We start from the raw sequence: 17,726 nt of genomic DNA on the forward strand, positions 1-17,726 counted from the left end.
GAAAATTAAATGCCAATTTATTCAACTCCTGGGTGAGGTTCCATGGTCCCGGGGAAAGGGGCCAAGGAAGTCACACTTAACTTCTCAGGGCAGGGGGTTTTATAGGGGTTAGAGGTGATAGATTGGATATTGGGAAAACAAAGCATAGGCAATTTCATTCATTGTAGGGAGACAGGGCCCAGACGGGGCGAGCACTATAGGTAGTAGGGAGGTGGGGGTGGGCTGGCTAAGGACGTATGGGGCAAGCTGCAATTGGGTAAGGCTTGGTGGGATTTTTTAAAATTTTGGCGGGTTCAAATGCATAGTCTAGTGCTGAATATAGATCTGGAAGCAGAATGCAGAAGTGGGTGAGTGGAGCCCACATGGAGAAGCCAGATGCTGAGTAATGTGCCCGGACTGATAACGCTGTTATCAGACATGGAGAGGGGTGGGTGTTGTCCATCCAGCTCCCAGAGAGGCTATCGACCTTACAGGTAACCTAAAAAAGAACAAAAGAGAATGATAAAGTCTACTTCAACAGGTCTGAGAATCTTTTGTTCATGAAGATATCCTAGAGTTGTATCATGAACAATGAGTACAAATTCATAAAGCTGACCTGAGGAAAAAAGTATTAAATAACAGGCAAGTCCAGAGGTTGAAAAAGTGAGGACATTCAGTGAACCTTAAGTCTTACATTGAGAGTAAAGGAGAGAGAGAAGGAAACAGCAGAAGATAAAGCAGAACTGTACAGGTAAGGGCTAGAACAAAGACAACCCTGAATTGCACAGTTTCATGTTAGGAATCTCTCCTGTGGTCAGTACAAGCCATTGAACAAAATAGCAAAAAAAAAAAACCATGTAATCAGATTTGTACCTTTGATTACTGGAGCCATGGGAAGCATACTGTGTAAAGGAACTCATGGTGAAGGTGTCAACGGTTGCAAACATATAGGCCAGGGCCTTTTCTAAAGCCATGGGAGCAGGAGTAGAGAATACACAATGTTGAAATTGTTTGGTAATATAAAGAATGAATTGGAGATGGAAGAACTGTTGCCTGATGCCCTCTAGAAACTATTAATACAACAGGCCCACAATCTTTTAAACTCTATTCCAAAATCCTTTATCCTCAGCTCTAAAACCAAAAACTTCTGAAAACTAAAAAATTATTTACTAACTGATTTGGTAGCAAAACCTGACCTGACCTAAAGTAATTTTGACCAAACCTGCCCTGAGCTGATAGGAGAATATGCATAATTTCAATTACCCCACTTGATGTAATTATGTGCTTCTCTTCAGAAATATGAAAGTATATGATTCCTGAGAGATGCGATGTCATGAGGAACACATTGTTGAGGGTTCAGATTACCTTCCTACAATCAGAACGATCTCAGTTCACAAACACATCTAGCCCCAAGAGTCTTGGATAGAGGTTGCAGATCTATGAAAAATAGAGTGAAGATGCTGACTTTCACCACCCATAATAAGAAAGAATAAAGGAGCCAAAAGATTAAAGAACATTCAATGGAAGTACTTTACACATATCTAGCAAATCCACTTGTCTAGAACCTCTCAAACCTTTTCTAAACTAGAAGAAGAGCAAGGATAAAAACAATAATGCCTTCTGTTGTTGTAGCACTTTAAAGCTTACAAAGCTCTTTCCTAAAATTATTGCATTTAGTCCTGTAAACAACCCTAAGGCATTTTGGTATGCATATGCTCATAGACTTAGCAAATCTTGATTTCAAAAACCCATTCAGTTTATTTTTACATATGTGAGGTTTCAAAAAATGTATTCAATACTAGAAGAGACTAGTGCAAGGAAAGGCTTGATAGCCTAAGAAAAAGAATCTATAGAACCACATTCAGCCTAATTAGTTCTATTCCCACGTCAATGTGAAAAATGTTGAAGTCTATACTGAGTTCACCAAATAATGCAGCATTATTGGACTGCTGTAGAGAAAAATAGCAGCCCGTACCTCTCTCTCTTCAAGCACTTTACATGGTTTGATCATTATTTTCATTTCAATCAGTAAACTTTTCTCCCTTCTAAAAAATGCACAATGATCTATAATTGCAATGTATTAACTTCCATTACATTTACATCTCAATCTCCTGAGTCAATAATAAATTTAATTGTTGCATTCTTGATTGCATTTTTCTTTATAATCCTATATTTATCAGATGGTTCCATGGCACATGAGTGCCTTTGCCAATTGTAGATACTAAATATTTGTCTGAATTAATCCACGTCTCTGACAAAGCTCATGTTAAAACAGCATACATTGCATAAATGAAGCAAAACGTGTCCTTTGCAAATATTGTCAGTCTTCTGTAACTCTTTTAGAAGATACACAAATAACATAAAAAACATATTGTCATCGTAGAAGATTCAAACATACAACAGCTCACAGACAAATGGGAGGGTCCCTTTTTACAGCTATTTAGTGTCAGCTACATTACATCAACAGTTTGATGTAAGTCACTCCATCCTCCATACTCCTTCCTACACTCCAAGAGTCCAAAAGAAGAATTCAATTGTTTTTGTCTTTTAGATTCTTTCCTCCCTCTCTCTCTCTCTCTCTCTTTTTCTCTCTCTCTCTCTCTCTCTCATCTCATTTCTCTCTCCTCTTTCTGCTGGAGCATCTGTCTGTCTCGATACATTTGATATCTTCTTCATCAGGAAGTCCTGTTGGCCCAGTCTTCAAAATATATCCATCGCAACACACTAAAACCGACATCATCTCTCACATAAATGACTTAGTAGCTCCCTTCCTGGTCCCCTGGCTTCTGTTCTTACCCCACCCAGAAAACTTTTTCACAACAGCCAAGGGACCTTTATAAAATCAATCTTCTGCTCTAAAGCCTCCAACGGCTCCCCGTCTCAAGCAGAGTAAATGCCCAAGAAATTCCTACATAACCTGCCCAGCCCTTATCTCTCTGAGCTCCTATCCGGTAACTGACCAGTCATACTTGGCTTCCTGACATTTCTAGAAAGTGAAACCTAAGTGTCCACTTCAGGGCCTCCAGAATGAATGCAGCTCCTCCAGCACCCTGATTTTAGTCTGCCTGTTCCCCGCTCCTCCAAGAGAACAGGGAGGCTCGGATCCACAGTGGCAGGTTGGGTGGCTGTAGCCCCTCCCAACCATTGTGCATGCACTTGACTCCGATTATAAATAAGTATAGATTTTCTCCAGACCTGCTGAGTTTGTATGGCCTATTGTGTAACTCAGACTCATGGGAAGTAAAAGCAACCTCTTCCTTCCCACTTCTGAGACAGAGCATCTACTCAAGCCAGGGACTGTTTTTTCCCAGTTTGCAAACTGACATCACCAATAAAACTCCCCTTTCTACTTTATAGACATCCTGGTGGTACTTTGAATGACAAACTCATAACAAGGGTTATTAAGAATTAATCAGCCAACTAGAAATTATTGATCATCTCATCACGTACTGCTCAATATTATGCTACATGCTGAATATCACAAAAAAGCATCAGAACAGGTTCACAATGATGTGAGATCTGACTAGTAGACCAGCGTGAACAGTGTTAGGCAGTATCTATTGGGTTTCCATGAAATTACAGCAGGAAGTCGGTGTGGACCAGCAAGAGTGGGATGGGTGAAGAGGGAATCTGTGGGTACCTTAGGCAGGAGAACCAATAAGAGCAAAAGTGTGAAGAGAAAATGAGCATAGCAGGAGGGAGGGATAGAGGGATAACGAGGGAAATTGCTTGGTTACAGCAGAGAGCCTGATAGGGAGCAGCAGAAAATAAGGCGAGACAGGTGTTAGCACAACTATACTCCTGCTATAAAAACCAGGCAGAGGCATTTCAACTTGATGTAATAAGAATAGGGAGCTGTGGCAGATTTTTTTCCTATTTCATTTTGAGAAATTGCAAATATCGAAAACAACTGAAAGAATAAAACACCCTATAGGCATCACATGGACTCTCAATTGTGTATTACTATGTTTCCCTTATCTCTATTTGTCCTAGTATCTAGCTATCAATTATTCTGATTTTTTCATTTTTGTTTTTTGGCTTTTTTTTATGGTGGTAAATTTTCTGTTCTTATGCTTCTAAATGAATCTTGACTAGTTTTGCCAATTTCCACAAAAATACCCTTGGAATTTTGATGAGACTTACACAAAACTTGTAAATCAATTTAGAAGGAATTTACATTTTCTAATTACCTATTTTTCTTCCCAAGAGAATAGCTTCGGTAATGTTTTGAGTCTTACATGTTTTCCTTTTACAGATTTCTCAAGTTTATGAAGCAGCTTATTCTTAGGTATTTTATTGGCTGTGGACATCTTATTTCCCTCATTTTATGTTTCTAGCTGGTGGCCCAGGTTTTTCCTTTCATGCTCATGCTTATTTTGCATGTTTCTCTTATACAAGGCTCCTTTTTAACGTGGGCTCACAATGCCAGATGCAGGACTGAGAGGAGTCAATGGTCTCCTAACACAAGCCAGCGTTTTTCTCTATGCACACAACCCAGCGTTTCCCTCAACAGCTCATTTGTCAATTATTTATCAGAAAATACGTATTTCTCAATACTTATATACACTTTGGCTAGCCTAACATTTGGAAGAACAATTCATTCACAAAAGTGTCAAGAGTCAAGGAAATAAAAGATGTAGAAGTTGACAAAAGATAATAGCTAAAAGTGAATTCATGTCCTTAATAGTTGGTAGCATCCATTTCCCAAATGGATCTCTTATTTTCTTCTGAGATTATAAAAAGCTGGGCTACAAAGAATCATTACTCTAAATTAAAGACAAAAGATAATGAGTGTGATAAAATGTTCATTTTCATCTAAAATAGAAAATCAAAGGACAGCTCTGTGGCACATATTCTTAACAGCACAGGGCCACATTTTTCTTTAGCCATAGTCCTTAATTCACCTATGAATGAGCAGAAGTTTTAAATAAACATAAGTTTCAACAACCAAACCAATAAAACTGGGAATCTTACTGCTTCCTGTTCCCTCATGTCCATCCCTATTGCATGTTTATAGGTAGGCCCTTTCATTAGATTGTATGTATCCTTCCAGTATTCATTAACACAAATACCTATTTATATTTCCATTTTACATATAAAAAGTAACATACTGCATACATCTATACTTGATCTATACCTTACACTGTTTAAACTAGAGATTGATCCATATTTCTATATACAGAACTACCTGATTTTTATGTAAGGCTGTATAGAATCCCATTTTGTAATGTATCTTAGTATATTCTAATGGGCCTTTATTGGCGGGTATTCAGGTTGCTTTTCTTGTTTTGGTGTTATAAACAATGTTGCAATGAATAACCTTGGAGGTATAATATTTTATACATTTGAAGTCATATCTGTAAGAAAAATTCCATTAGTACTGGATCAAAATATTAATGCATTTTTGATTTTGACACATATCATAATTTGATTTCAACAGTGATTATTCCACCTTGTGCTCACACCAACAGTGTGTGAAAAAAATTTGCTTCTCCATGCCCTTGCCAACAGTGTGTTGTCAACTTTCCAAATTTTGTCTAATAGGTAGAAAATGATATCTCAATGAGGTTTTAATTTGTATTTCTTATTATAAGTAAAGTTGAGCATATTTTTATACCTTGAAGGATCACTACGTTCATTTTCCTATGAAGAGCCATGTTGTTCTACTATTTTTCTATGTGGTTATTTCTAGATCTTTATCTGCTTGATATCTAGGACCTCTATCTTTCTAAGGGAAGTTAAATTTTAATTGATGGTGTGAGTTGATTATCTTTTTCTCAGTTGTTTCCTTTTTTTCTTTACTTATTGTGTTTTTCTCTTATGCAGAAAACTAATGCAGTCAAATTTAATGTATATGTGGCCGGGGGGTGTTATGGCTACTAAAGTTTGAATTGTGATTAGAAGGACCTTCCCTACCTTAAGGTTACAAATAAATTTGTCTATTACATCTTCTAGTGCTTTGATGGTTTTATTTTTTAGTTTTAAATCTTTGATGTTATTTGGTATTAAATATTTAATTAAGGTTGTTTTATTTGATAGTTTAAAATTATTACTTAAATCAGGGAATTATTCAGATTATTAGTTGACTTATTAATTTTAACATTAATTTACACATAGGGAAGTGAGCTTCACTGTATTTTTTTGTCAGAAAAAAACAAGGCTGCCCTTCTCTGCCTGTGGCAATAATAGTAAGCCAAATGATAACAAGTGATTTCAAAGAAGTGAAGAACAAAAGAGTTCCTATTAGTTCGAAGCAAAGCTATGATTCCCTCATATATTGAGTCCAGTTTGATCATCATGATTTATGGTAAAATGCTAGTGGGCATGTGCAGCAACTAGAACTCTCATACATTGTTAATGGGGATATACAATGCTATGGCCACTTTGTAAAATTATTTGCCAAGTTTCTTATAAAGTTAAACATACCTATCATTCAACCCAGAAATCTCACTCCTACAACTTCACCCAAAAAAATGAAAACCTAGGTTCACGCAAAGACCTCATGTAGATATTTATAGAAGTATTCACAATAGCCAATATCTAGAAATAAGCTAAGGTTCATAAACTGGTAAGTCAGTAAATAAATTTTTATCCATTCTGACTGGACCAACACTCAAGGATAAAAACTAAAGAAACAGAAATTACATCAGTGTTTGCCAGGGGCAGGAGTTGGGAGAAAGAATACAAAGAAACTTTTGGGAGAAAATTAAAGTCTTCTACTCTCGTGCCTTGTTTGTGGTGCTGGCTACATAACTACAGACATTTATTGAACTATGCAGTTTAGAGGTCAGTTTTGCTATTTATAAATTATACCTCAGTAAACATGATTTTTTTTAAAAAAGTAAATATACTCTGAGTACTACTACCAATTATGACAGAGCAACTAGCACTGTACCTGCCCCTCCACTGAAGAAAACTACCCCTCGAAAAATGCAGAAATATGTTTTCATGCACTGAAAAGCAAGCAGTTTAGCACTGTGATACTTAAGAAAAGGAAAACCACCAGATGAGTTCCATAATTGCCCCAGTTTTTTTTCCTGGCAGTATTTTCCTGCCACAGATCACAAAGGTGGGGCCTAAGCACAGCAGTGATATTATTGACCTGAGAAGACAAAGATTAGGGTTCTGGGAGGCTGAAGCAGCTAGGATTTGTGAGAGTACTTGAGAATACAAAGTTGGTTTCAGAATTCTGCATGAGGATTCACATGGGCCCTTGGCTAGATCTGACACAAACATGCACAAGACAAGACTTCATGAGACCCAACAAAGATCATGTGCTTTAGGGCTCAGTAATGCTAGAAGTTATGCAACACTGAAAGATATCAGAGTTCATCCCCAACAGAGTAGAGACATGTCACTGAGCATTTCACATACTAAATTGTCACTCAAGAAACACCATGTCATAGAAATAAAGTGCATATACCAGGCTAAGGGGTATGCCCTAAGAATAAATTTGAAATCAAAAGTGACCTGCCTACCATCAAAAAAGTCAGACAGGACTAAAAAAAAGGATTGCCAGTAAATGAAGTGCCTACTAATAAAAACTCACTACCCTATAGACAATACAGTATAATTTAAACACCATACCTCATCATTAGTGTTATCCAGCATATTACCAAAAGTTACTACACATGTGAAGAGAAAAGGAAAGTGTGACTCATAATTAAGAGAAAAATCAGTCAGTGGAAACCACCCCCAAGATGAGCAAAATGTCAAAATTAGCAGATGGTACTTTAAAACAGCTGTTAAAAATGTTTGAGGACTTCAAGAAAAACATGGTCATAATGAATGAGCAAATGTGGAAAATCTCAAGAGAGAAAGGGAAGCTATTAAAATTTAAAATAGAGTTTTAGAACTGAAAAATATAATATTCTGCAATAAAGTATTCATTAGGTGGGCTAAACAGCATATTGGAGACAGTAGAAAAATAATCAGTAAACTTGAGGATAGATCAGTGAAACTTATTCAACCTGAAGAACAGAAAGTGAAACTAACTTTTTTAATTTAATGGAGCCAGGGTGACTTGTGTGATAATGTTAAAACACCTAACACTGGAATTCATTTGGAGGAATAATTAGAGTTCCACTAGAAGAGAAGAGATAAAATTGGACAGAAAAATCTTTTGAAACATATTATGGTCAAAATACACCCAGATTTGCTGAAAAACATAAATTTACATATTAAAAAAATTCAATGAAGTTCAAGGAGAACTAATGAAAAGAAAATCATTCCTAGGCATATCATAGTTAAATGGCTGAAGACCAAAAAGAAATAAAAAATCTCGAAAAGCTGCCAGAGGAGCAAGAGAAGACGCACTGCACAAAGGAAAAAATGTTTTCCTATTTAAAGTAAAAGTTACACTATTATTTCTATAGCACACTTCTATAGTTTTATAATGTATGTAGATCTAAGAGTCATGATAACAAGAACTAAAAGAATGTGGAGTGGGGAAACAGAACTATTCTATTACAAAGTTCTTACATTACAGTGGCATAATATTAAATCAAAGTAAACTGTGATAAATTAAGAATTCATGTTGTAAACCCTATAGAAACCACTTAAAAATAGAAAGAGGTAAAACTAAAAGGCTAATAGAGGAATTCAAGTGAAATGATGAAAAAATTCAATTAATCCAAATGAAAGCCAAAAAGGGAAAGAAATTTTAAAAGGTGGGACAAATGGGAAAGAAATAGCAAAAGTAGACCCAAATCCAATTATATCAATAGTTACATTAAATGTAAATGGACTAAGCATTCCAATTAAGAAACAAAGACATTCCATAATGATAAAGAGCCCAGCAGTTCAAGACCAGCTTGGGTAACATTGCAAAAACCCATCTGTCTCTATATAAAATAAAAAAAAATAGCCAGGCATGGTGGTGCACACCTGTAGACCCAGCTATTCAGGAGGCTGAGGTGGGAGAATCACCTGAGCATGGAAAATCGAGACTACAATGAGCTATGATCATGCCATTGCACTCCAGCCTGGGCAACTGGATTAAGACACTATTTCAAACAAAAAAAACAAACAAAAAAAATTCTCTGGAGTAAAAAGCAATTAAGGATAAAATGCTCTGAGCTCTGAATTTCTTCAGAAATAGATGATACTATGATATTGGGACTTAAAAGAGAGACAAGTTGTTAAGGAAATGTGAACTGTTAAAGACTTTATTAACAGAAAAAGATTATTATGGGCCATCTAATGGAGACATGACCAACAGTGTATAGACTGATACTTTTCAAAGTACATTCCAGATTACATGACTCTTTCAAAATACTCAAAAATGAAAAAAGAAACTAACCCCCAATGGGAAATACATTCTGTAAACTAGCAACTCAAAGACTTAGTGACATCTTTTGTTCAACCTACCACTCCCACATTTAATCACAGAAACATAAATCTAAATAATATCCCATGGAATTGGAGTTTCTCAATGTCACTGAGAAATGTGGGACCAGATTTATAAAGAAAGTCCATTTATTAGACAAGTTTGGTAACATGATAAAATTTAAAATCAGATACAGTTTTGTTAACTCTACCTTCATCTAAGTGTATTTCTGAAACATATTAGCCTATGAAACTCCAGAAAATTGGCAGTTTTGCAAGAATTGTCCTTTCTATACCAGTTGGATCAAATACAATGATAATGTTACCATTATTCCCTTCCCATTTCCAACAAACTTAAAAATATCTTGGCACCATTTCCCATTTCTTCCATTCCAAATCAGGCCTGGTTTATAAACATCTCTCCACTTTTTCTCATGTTACTCTCTCTGCTAACTCATTTTACTCATATGGTTTTTAAACTCTGTTCTTTCTTCCCCTTGTTGATTTCAATAAAAGCACTTTTAGATCTAGCTCATCAATCCTGTCTCTTATTCACATCACAATGTTTCTAGAGGGTTTCTGCAACATTGCTGACTTCCAGGTTACATGGATTACTTTAGTAGGAGGTAGACTGGAAAAGGTCAGAATTTAATACTTATTGAGATATTTTGGCTGTGTCTTGTCAAGTACAACTGAACTAGTGTGGGCAAAAAGCAGTGGACATCTACAAACACTAATCAGGTTCCATTTTGTGGAACAAATACTGCTGCTTTGTAAGCTTTGGTCTGCTCCAAGGAATTAGAGTTATCTAGTATTCGAGCTGAAACCAGATCACTTGGGTTCCTAGCAATCTTACCTTAAGCTTTATTTCTAGCTGTACCAATGCCTTGACTCAAGTCATGTATCTCCTGTGAATCAGTTTATAATCTGTAAAGATGAAATTAACTTCATGCAAAGATATTTGATTCTGTTAACTGAGTTAATATATAAAAAAAGGTTTGTTTTACTGGGAAATAATAGTATTTTCCCATGCTTTTAGAAAAAGTAAGCTTGGGCTGTGGTTCACACCTGTAATCCTAGCACTTTGGGAGGCCAAGGCAGGCAGATCACTTGAATCTAAGAGTTCAAGACCAGCCCTGGCAACATAGCAAGACCCCATCTCTACAAAAAAATGAAAAAATTAGCTGGGGATGGTAGCAAGTGCCTGTAGTCCCAGCTACATGGAAGGCTGAGATGAGAGGATCACTTGAGCCCAGGAGGTCAAGGTTTCAGTGAGCTGTGGTTGTGCCACTGTACTCCAGCCCAGGCAACAGTGAGACCCTGTCTCAAAAGAAGAGAAAAAAGGAAAAGTAAACCCTATGAAAGCAGAGACTTTGATTTGTCTATTTCTGTATTTCTAGTATCTAGAAAAGCACGTGGCATATGGTAAGCAATCAATGATTATTTGTGGGTGAAAGAAAAAATAAATAAATAATAGTATAACTAGAGATCCAGAGATATAACAAATTTACTTGCTATGTTCCAGGGCTGGTCTTGAACTCTGCCCAGTGACAGAAAATAAAGCCATATTCTTGCACCTAATTTTTTACATATTTAAAATTAATTCCTTTGGTTTTTATTAGTTTTGACTAGGGGAAATTATTTATTTGCTCAGTCCAGAATGCTTTGATAACAAAAGTAATGTACAGTATCAGTATCTTCATCATGACTGTTACTGATGACGATTATTATTATTAGTGGAATGGTAAGGCAGTTAAGCACACAAACTCTGGATTTCAACTAATGAAAGCAAACCTCAGCTCTGCCATTTACTAGCTCCCTGGCCCACATCAGGCAACGTCTCTGAGGTCCAGTTTCCTCATCTACAAAACTGTAAAAATGAAAGTACCTATCTCACAACTTCATAAGTTAAGGCATGTAAAGCAGTTACATATGCACTTACATTGCCACAGATTTAATTCTGTGCCCCTCCGCAAATATTCTACAAACTGTGTAAAATCAATTAGAACAGCACTTGCCCACAGGAAGCACTACCTGTGTTTACTATTATTAGTGCACTCTTCTAATTCAGAACTATTGTTAGAAATGCCTGCACAGGCTGCGTTTCATTTTGATCTTTAGGTACCAAAAGATACAGGGTGTCTGGCACAGTAAAAAGTGTTTGGAATCTGCCCTATTCATTTCTGCTTTTCCTCAAGTACCATGGTTTCACTTCAGGGTCTGTGCAACAGCTATACCCTCTCCCTGGAGTAGTCTTCCCCTGGTTGCCACAGAACTAGACTATTTTTCTCATTCTGATCTCAGCTCAAATTTAGTCTCAGAAGTCCTTCTCTGACCAGTGTTTCTAAAGCAGAAGACTGATATTACAATCCTGACTTTAATTCTTTATAAGCACTCTAGTGCTTACAAGTTACTCAAATTTTCTTAATTATCTACTTATTTTTGTTTTCTTTTCTGTCTCCCTCAGCTAGAATGTAAGTTTAATGAACTCAAGAACTTTGCCTGTCTAGTTCATTATGTTATTTCAAGCATAATCACTGACACATTAAAGGAACCCAATAAATATTCATTGAATGCGAGAATAAGTAACTAAATGTACCTCTAATTCTTTTAAATGACTCACTGCTAAAGTCACAGATAACCTTTATTCTAGTTGTCTCATTCCTTGACAAAGGTTGGTTTTCTTATTTCAAAAGACAGAGTCTCGCTATGTTGCCCAAGATAGACTCCATCCTCCCCGTCAGCCTTCGGAGTAGCTAGGACTATGAACTGCACAGTTTTGACCCTTCCCTCATCCAGTCCCCTCTCCTGAATTCTAAGTAGCTTGTGACTACTGTGACCAATAGGCCACACTGTGTGGACTTCCAACACTAGATCAGAAGAAGACACATAGTTTCTGCCTCTTTCTCTTGAGACACTGCCTTTAGAGTCCTAGGTCACCATGTAAAAAGTCTGACTGTCCTGAAGCTGCCATGTTGTTAGGAAGCTCAGGCCACACGAACAGGTGGGTCCTCTGGCCAACAGCCAGCACCAACCAACAGGCATGTGAGTGAAAATATCACCAATGATTCCACTCCCCAGTTATTGAGTCAGCTGCTGGGCCTCCCCAGCAGAGGCCCCAGACATCATGGATCAGAGACAAGTCATTCCCATTATGCCCTGACCAATTTCCTAACCCACAGAGTGAGTGCAACAAGATGGTATTTCCAAGGACTAAGTTTTGGAGTAGTTTTTTATGCAGCTTATGGCATTGGTTAAATAAAATATGGTACATTCATAGAATGACATACTATGCAGCTATTTAAAAAAAAAGATGGCGTACTTCTAGAATAATACATATGATATTATCCTCTATACCTTCTTCTCAATTTTACTATGAACATTAAACTGCTCATTAAAAATGAAGTCTTTAACAACAACAACAAATCTCAGTTATTTGTGGTAGTTTGTGTAAAGGATGACTGCCATCTACTCTAAACTTCTCAGCACATACATGTCATTCCTGCCTTCCCACTGGCCTTAGTCATTTGCTTGGGCAATAGAATATGGCAGAAATGACATTCTGGGATTTCCAAGGCTATGCGTGGTGTTATGATATTTCCTGGTTATTGTCCACAGTTCCTGGCTAACTCCTGTAGTCCTTGTTACAGTCTTACGCTAGAATATCAGGTGTGGTAGGACTCAGAGGCAAGCCACCTGCCTTCCTTTCATTCTAGTATTTCCCCGTTTGTCTGATTGTTGGTCTTAAGATGCTCCCATGAAAAAGTCCCATACTATCTCTGAGGGAAGAAATGCTGAAGTCATGAAGCATCCATAAAAGCCCAAGAGGATAGGGTTTAGTGAGCTTGCAGACAGCTGAACATGTGGAGGTTCCTAGAGGGTAGCTCACCCAGGGAGAGCATGGAAGCTCCTAACCCCTTCCCCCATACCTCACCCTATGTGACTCTTCATTTGTATCCTTTGCAAGGTCTTTTATAATAAACCAGCAACATTAGTAAGTGTTTTCATGAGTTCTGTGAGCCACTCCAGCAAATTAATTGAACCTAAAAAGGAGGTCATGGGGATCCCAACTTGAAGCAGATAGGTCAAAAGTTCTGGAGGCCTAGACTTGTGACTGGTGTGATTGGGGGGCAGTCTTAGGGACTGAGCCCTCAACCTGTGGGATCTGACACTATCCTCAACCTGTGGGATCTGACACTATCTCCAGGTAGATAGTGTTGGAACTAAATTAGACGACACACAGCTGGTATCTTCTGCCTGGGGAACAAAACCTCCACATTTGGTCACAGAAGACTTATTCTGTGTTGAAAATTGCTGTGGTGTAAGATTAGAGGAACAATAGAGAGAGTTTTCCCTACCCACTGTGTCATAAAAAGTGTTGCAGCTTCTGCCTGGGTTTCTTGCAATACTTGATGGAGGAAGCCAGACCTAATGTAAGACGTCCAAGTACCCTGAGACCACCATGTTGTGAGGAAATCCAAGCTAGCCATGTTTTTTGAGACCGAGTCTAGCTCTGTCACCAGGCTGGAGCACATTGGTGTGATTTTCGCTCACTGTAACCTCTGCCTCCCAGGTTCAAGCGATTCTCCTGCCTCAGCCTCCCGAGTAGCTGGGATTACAGGAGCCTGCCACCACGCCCACCTAATTTTTGTATTTAGTAGATATGGGGGTTTCATTGTTGTTTGCCAGGCTGGTCTCAAACTCCTGGCCTCGTGATCTGCCCACCTCGGCCTCCCAAAGTGTGGGGATTACAGGCATAAGCCACTGTGCCCAGCGGGATATTTTTTAAATGCTGATTTCATAATCTGTGAAAAATGTTAACCATTTAACAAATGGATAGCATCACTGTTTTATGCTAAGATTTCGTTTCCTTTATGTTCTTTTATGAAAAGAAAATAAAAAATTTACCTCTGTATTCTATAAACAATAAATAATTTCAATCCTGAAAACATAATAATTATTAAACTTTGTCTGAGTCATATTGAGCTGCTATACCAAAATACCTTAGACTAGATAATTTATAAACAATGGAAATTTACTGCTCACAGTTCTGGAGGTTAGAAAGTCTCAGATCAAGGCATCAGCAGATTCAGTGTCTGGTAAGAGCCTCTTTTTAGGGGTGCTTATTCCATTCATGAGGGATCCACCATCATCACTTCAACACTTCTAAAAGGCCCTACCTCTTAACACCAACACATTAGAGATTAAACTCCAACATATGAATTTTGGAGAGACAAACACCCAGACCATAGTAACCTTTCACAAATTCCAAAGCCACTTGTGTGCCTTCAGTTTGCAAGTATTAGAACTAGAATACGACTCAGCTCCTGCTTTTCAGAAACTTACTTATATTCAAATCACAATGCAATATCAGGTGCCACAATAGAGGTGTGGCTGTACATGGGCTAAAGGTGCACTGAAGAGTGCCTAGGTTTATCTAAGCAATTCAAAAACTTTCCCTGGGGAATGTGCATTTGAGCTGGAAAACGAAGAGCATGTAAAAGTTCGTAAGGTAAATTGTGCATGGTGAATGATGTGTTGTGAGATAGGCAAAAACCCTGTGTTCTTATGTCATCATGATTTTGTGCATGTGCATACTCATGATGATATAAAAGCATGGAGTATTTAGGTTATGACTGGGAGGGAAGAAGCTGGGTACAACTTTAGCATAGGATGGAATTATGAAGGAGCTGGGGATCATGAACCTGGAGGGATAACTTGGTGTTAATGCCCTTTTAATTCATAGTACCTAGCACATAGCAAGTGTTTCTTAACTCGGTATTATTTTGAGCATGTGTGTGTACAGATGCAGTCATGTGCTGCATTACAATGTTTTGGTGGGTAACTGATTACATACATACACTGGTCCCATAAGATTATAATACTTTACTTTTACTGTACCTTTTCTACATTTAGCTGTGTTTAGATACATAAATACCATTGTGTAACAGTTGCCTACAGTATTTAGTACAGTAACACAATGTACAGGTTTGTAGCCTAGGAGCAGCAGACTATACCATATAACCTAGGCAGGTAGTAGGCTATATCATCTAGGTTTGTGTAAGTGCACCCTGTGATATTCCCATGACAGAATCACCTAACAGTGCATTTCTCAGAATATATCCCTGTCATAAAGCAACTCGTGACACTGCGTGTTTATGTGTGTGTATATCTGCACATACATATTATATATGGAGAGAGATATAAAATATATATAGCAACTCATTATTGCATATATATAGAGGTAAATATAGATTATATATTATATATGGAGAGAGATATATTATATATAGCAACTCATGATTATATATAATATATAGACATATATAAATTATATATTATATATGGAGATATATATCAATATACATAAAAGATAGATATAATATATATCTATATATAGGTATATATATCTCTCCATATAGATAGATCTATCTATCAAACTATCTGCCTACCAAGAGAGAGAGAGAGAGAGAGGGAGGGAGGATATGGGACAAAGAAAAGAGAGAATTCCTAAATTGTTTTCATGTAGGGAGGCAAAGAGAAAGGGTGACTTGTGGATATAATGGTCCTTGCAGTAAGGCTGAGATGGCATATCTGCAGGGGATTTCTACCTAACATCTGATTCTTTATAACCAAGGAAGCTGTCCTATTCTCAGCCTGAAAAGATGATGAAATAATATCTAGAGCTACTGACTTGTGGAGGATACATAAAATCCCAATTTTCTTCTAAATCCTTAGTTTCCATTAGCAAAATGCCAGTCAGGGTTATAATGGTAATCTCGGGACGTTTTAGTTGCCTTATTGTCTATTGCAATAGTTTATTTTACTTCACTCTCCATGTTTACAAATGGTTAGAGAAGCATATTTAAGGTATGTTGGGCAATGTGTAAGTGACTAAGAGGCATTTTAGAAATGACCTAAAGAAATAGTTGGCATTATGGAGAAAAGGATCATGAAAGCAGAGGTAGTTTCACTAGCAAAACACCTTACATCAAACAAGATCTATGAGTATTAACCAAAACAGTCAGTGAATTGGCCTTTTGTCAGTTTTCATATGTGCCAGTGATTTACAGATGGTCAGAGTTCATTTTGGTCCTAATAAGCTATCAATGGAACTTTGAAAATTATGAATAAACTGACAAACTGTTGATCAACAAATATGTAGGATGTTAAGAAACTGAAAGAGTACTGTAATAGAGCAAAAGGAGCCGAGAGGAAGCCTCTCCAGAGTGCAGCTACCACCCAGTGAGACAGAACCAGAGTGATATCTGCGTCTCTGAGTGAGATACCAGTTTTGTTTTAAAGGAAGTGGAACATGGTGAAACCCTGTCTTTACTAAAAGATAGAAAAATTAGCTGGGTGTGGTGGTGTGCACCTATAGTCTCAGCTACTAGGGAGGCTGAGGCAGGAGAATTGCTTGAACCCAGTAGGCAGAGATTGCAGTGAGCCCAGATTGCACCACTGTACTCCAGACTGGTGCCTGGAAACAGAGCAAGACTCTGTCTCAAAAAAAATAAAATAAAATAAAGGGACTGGTTGAAAAGAGAGATTAACTCCAAAACAAGGTAGCGAAAGCAGCCCAAATGCACCCAGCCAAGGCAAGGCACGGCACTGCCCCACCTGGAAAGTGTATCAGGCACAGACGATTGGGGGGGCATCACCTCCTCAGTTCTCTGAATCAGATACAGCAATTCACTCCAAGACTTCGGCAGCTCACAGACCAGGAAAACACTGCATAACCGGGAACTACCCCAAGTCACAGACCTGGGTGACAGCCCAGGCCGGTGGCCCTGGCCAGACCAGTGCCTTGTTAGCACAGACCAGGGAGGAGATTTGGATTAATAACAAGAAAGCTTGCTAAAAGGAACTGCCTGTCCCACAGAAGGGAGAGTTGAAAGCGGGGAGGGGGTACGACCAGACAGGCCCCTCCCCCACAAGATCCAGCAACCAGAGTCCCTCTCCTGGGAGAGCTTCACATCCTCCACCCAGGAACAAGGGGCTCCACAGAGGGAAAGAGCCTGCCATTGTGAAGGTGGGGCTGACCCTACCGGTACGGAAACCAGGCGAAGAATAAACAGCAGCCTGTCTGGGATGGAGGCAGCTCAGCAGCACCTCCACAGGCAGACAATGGACAGACTGCATCAAGTGGCACACTGACACCTGGGTTTAAAAAAAAAAAAAGCCTCATACAGGAGAAATAACCCCAACTTTAACAGAAAGAATGTCCACTCAGAGAAGATGGGAAGAAAACAGCGCAAAAAGGATGAAAACAACAAGGTCCAGAATGCCTCATCTCCCCAGAGACATCACAACGACTCACCAGCATGGCAACAAAACAGGCCAGAAAATGATTTTGATGAGCTGACAGAATCAGGAAGATGGGTAATAACAAACTTCTCTGAGCTAAAAGAACATGTTTT

General features: G+C 38.1%; 1 protein-coding gene across 1 annotated transcript in view; it reads right to left on the reverse strand.

Moving 5' to 3' along the window:
* The window catches only part of LOC144581368 (uncharacterized), a 26,927-nt gene continuing 9,201 nt past the window's right edge, over positions 1–17,726 (reverse strand). The window contains exon 3 of the mRNA XM_078364570.1: positions 1–478. Within this exon, the coding sequence (XP_078220696.1) occupies positions 227–478 (252 nt within the window). The 3' untranslated portion in view covers positions 1–226. The remainder of the gene's footprint in view (positions 479–17,726) is intronic.

Source organism: Callithrix jacchus, chromosome 1, assembly GCF_049354715.1.
Source record: "Callithrix jacchus isolate 240 chromosome 1, calJac240_pri, whole genome shotgun sequence".
Classification (NCBI taxonomy): Eukaryota; Metazoa; Chordata; class Mammalia; order Primates; family Cebidae; genus Callithrix; species Callithrix jacchus.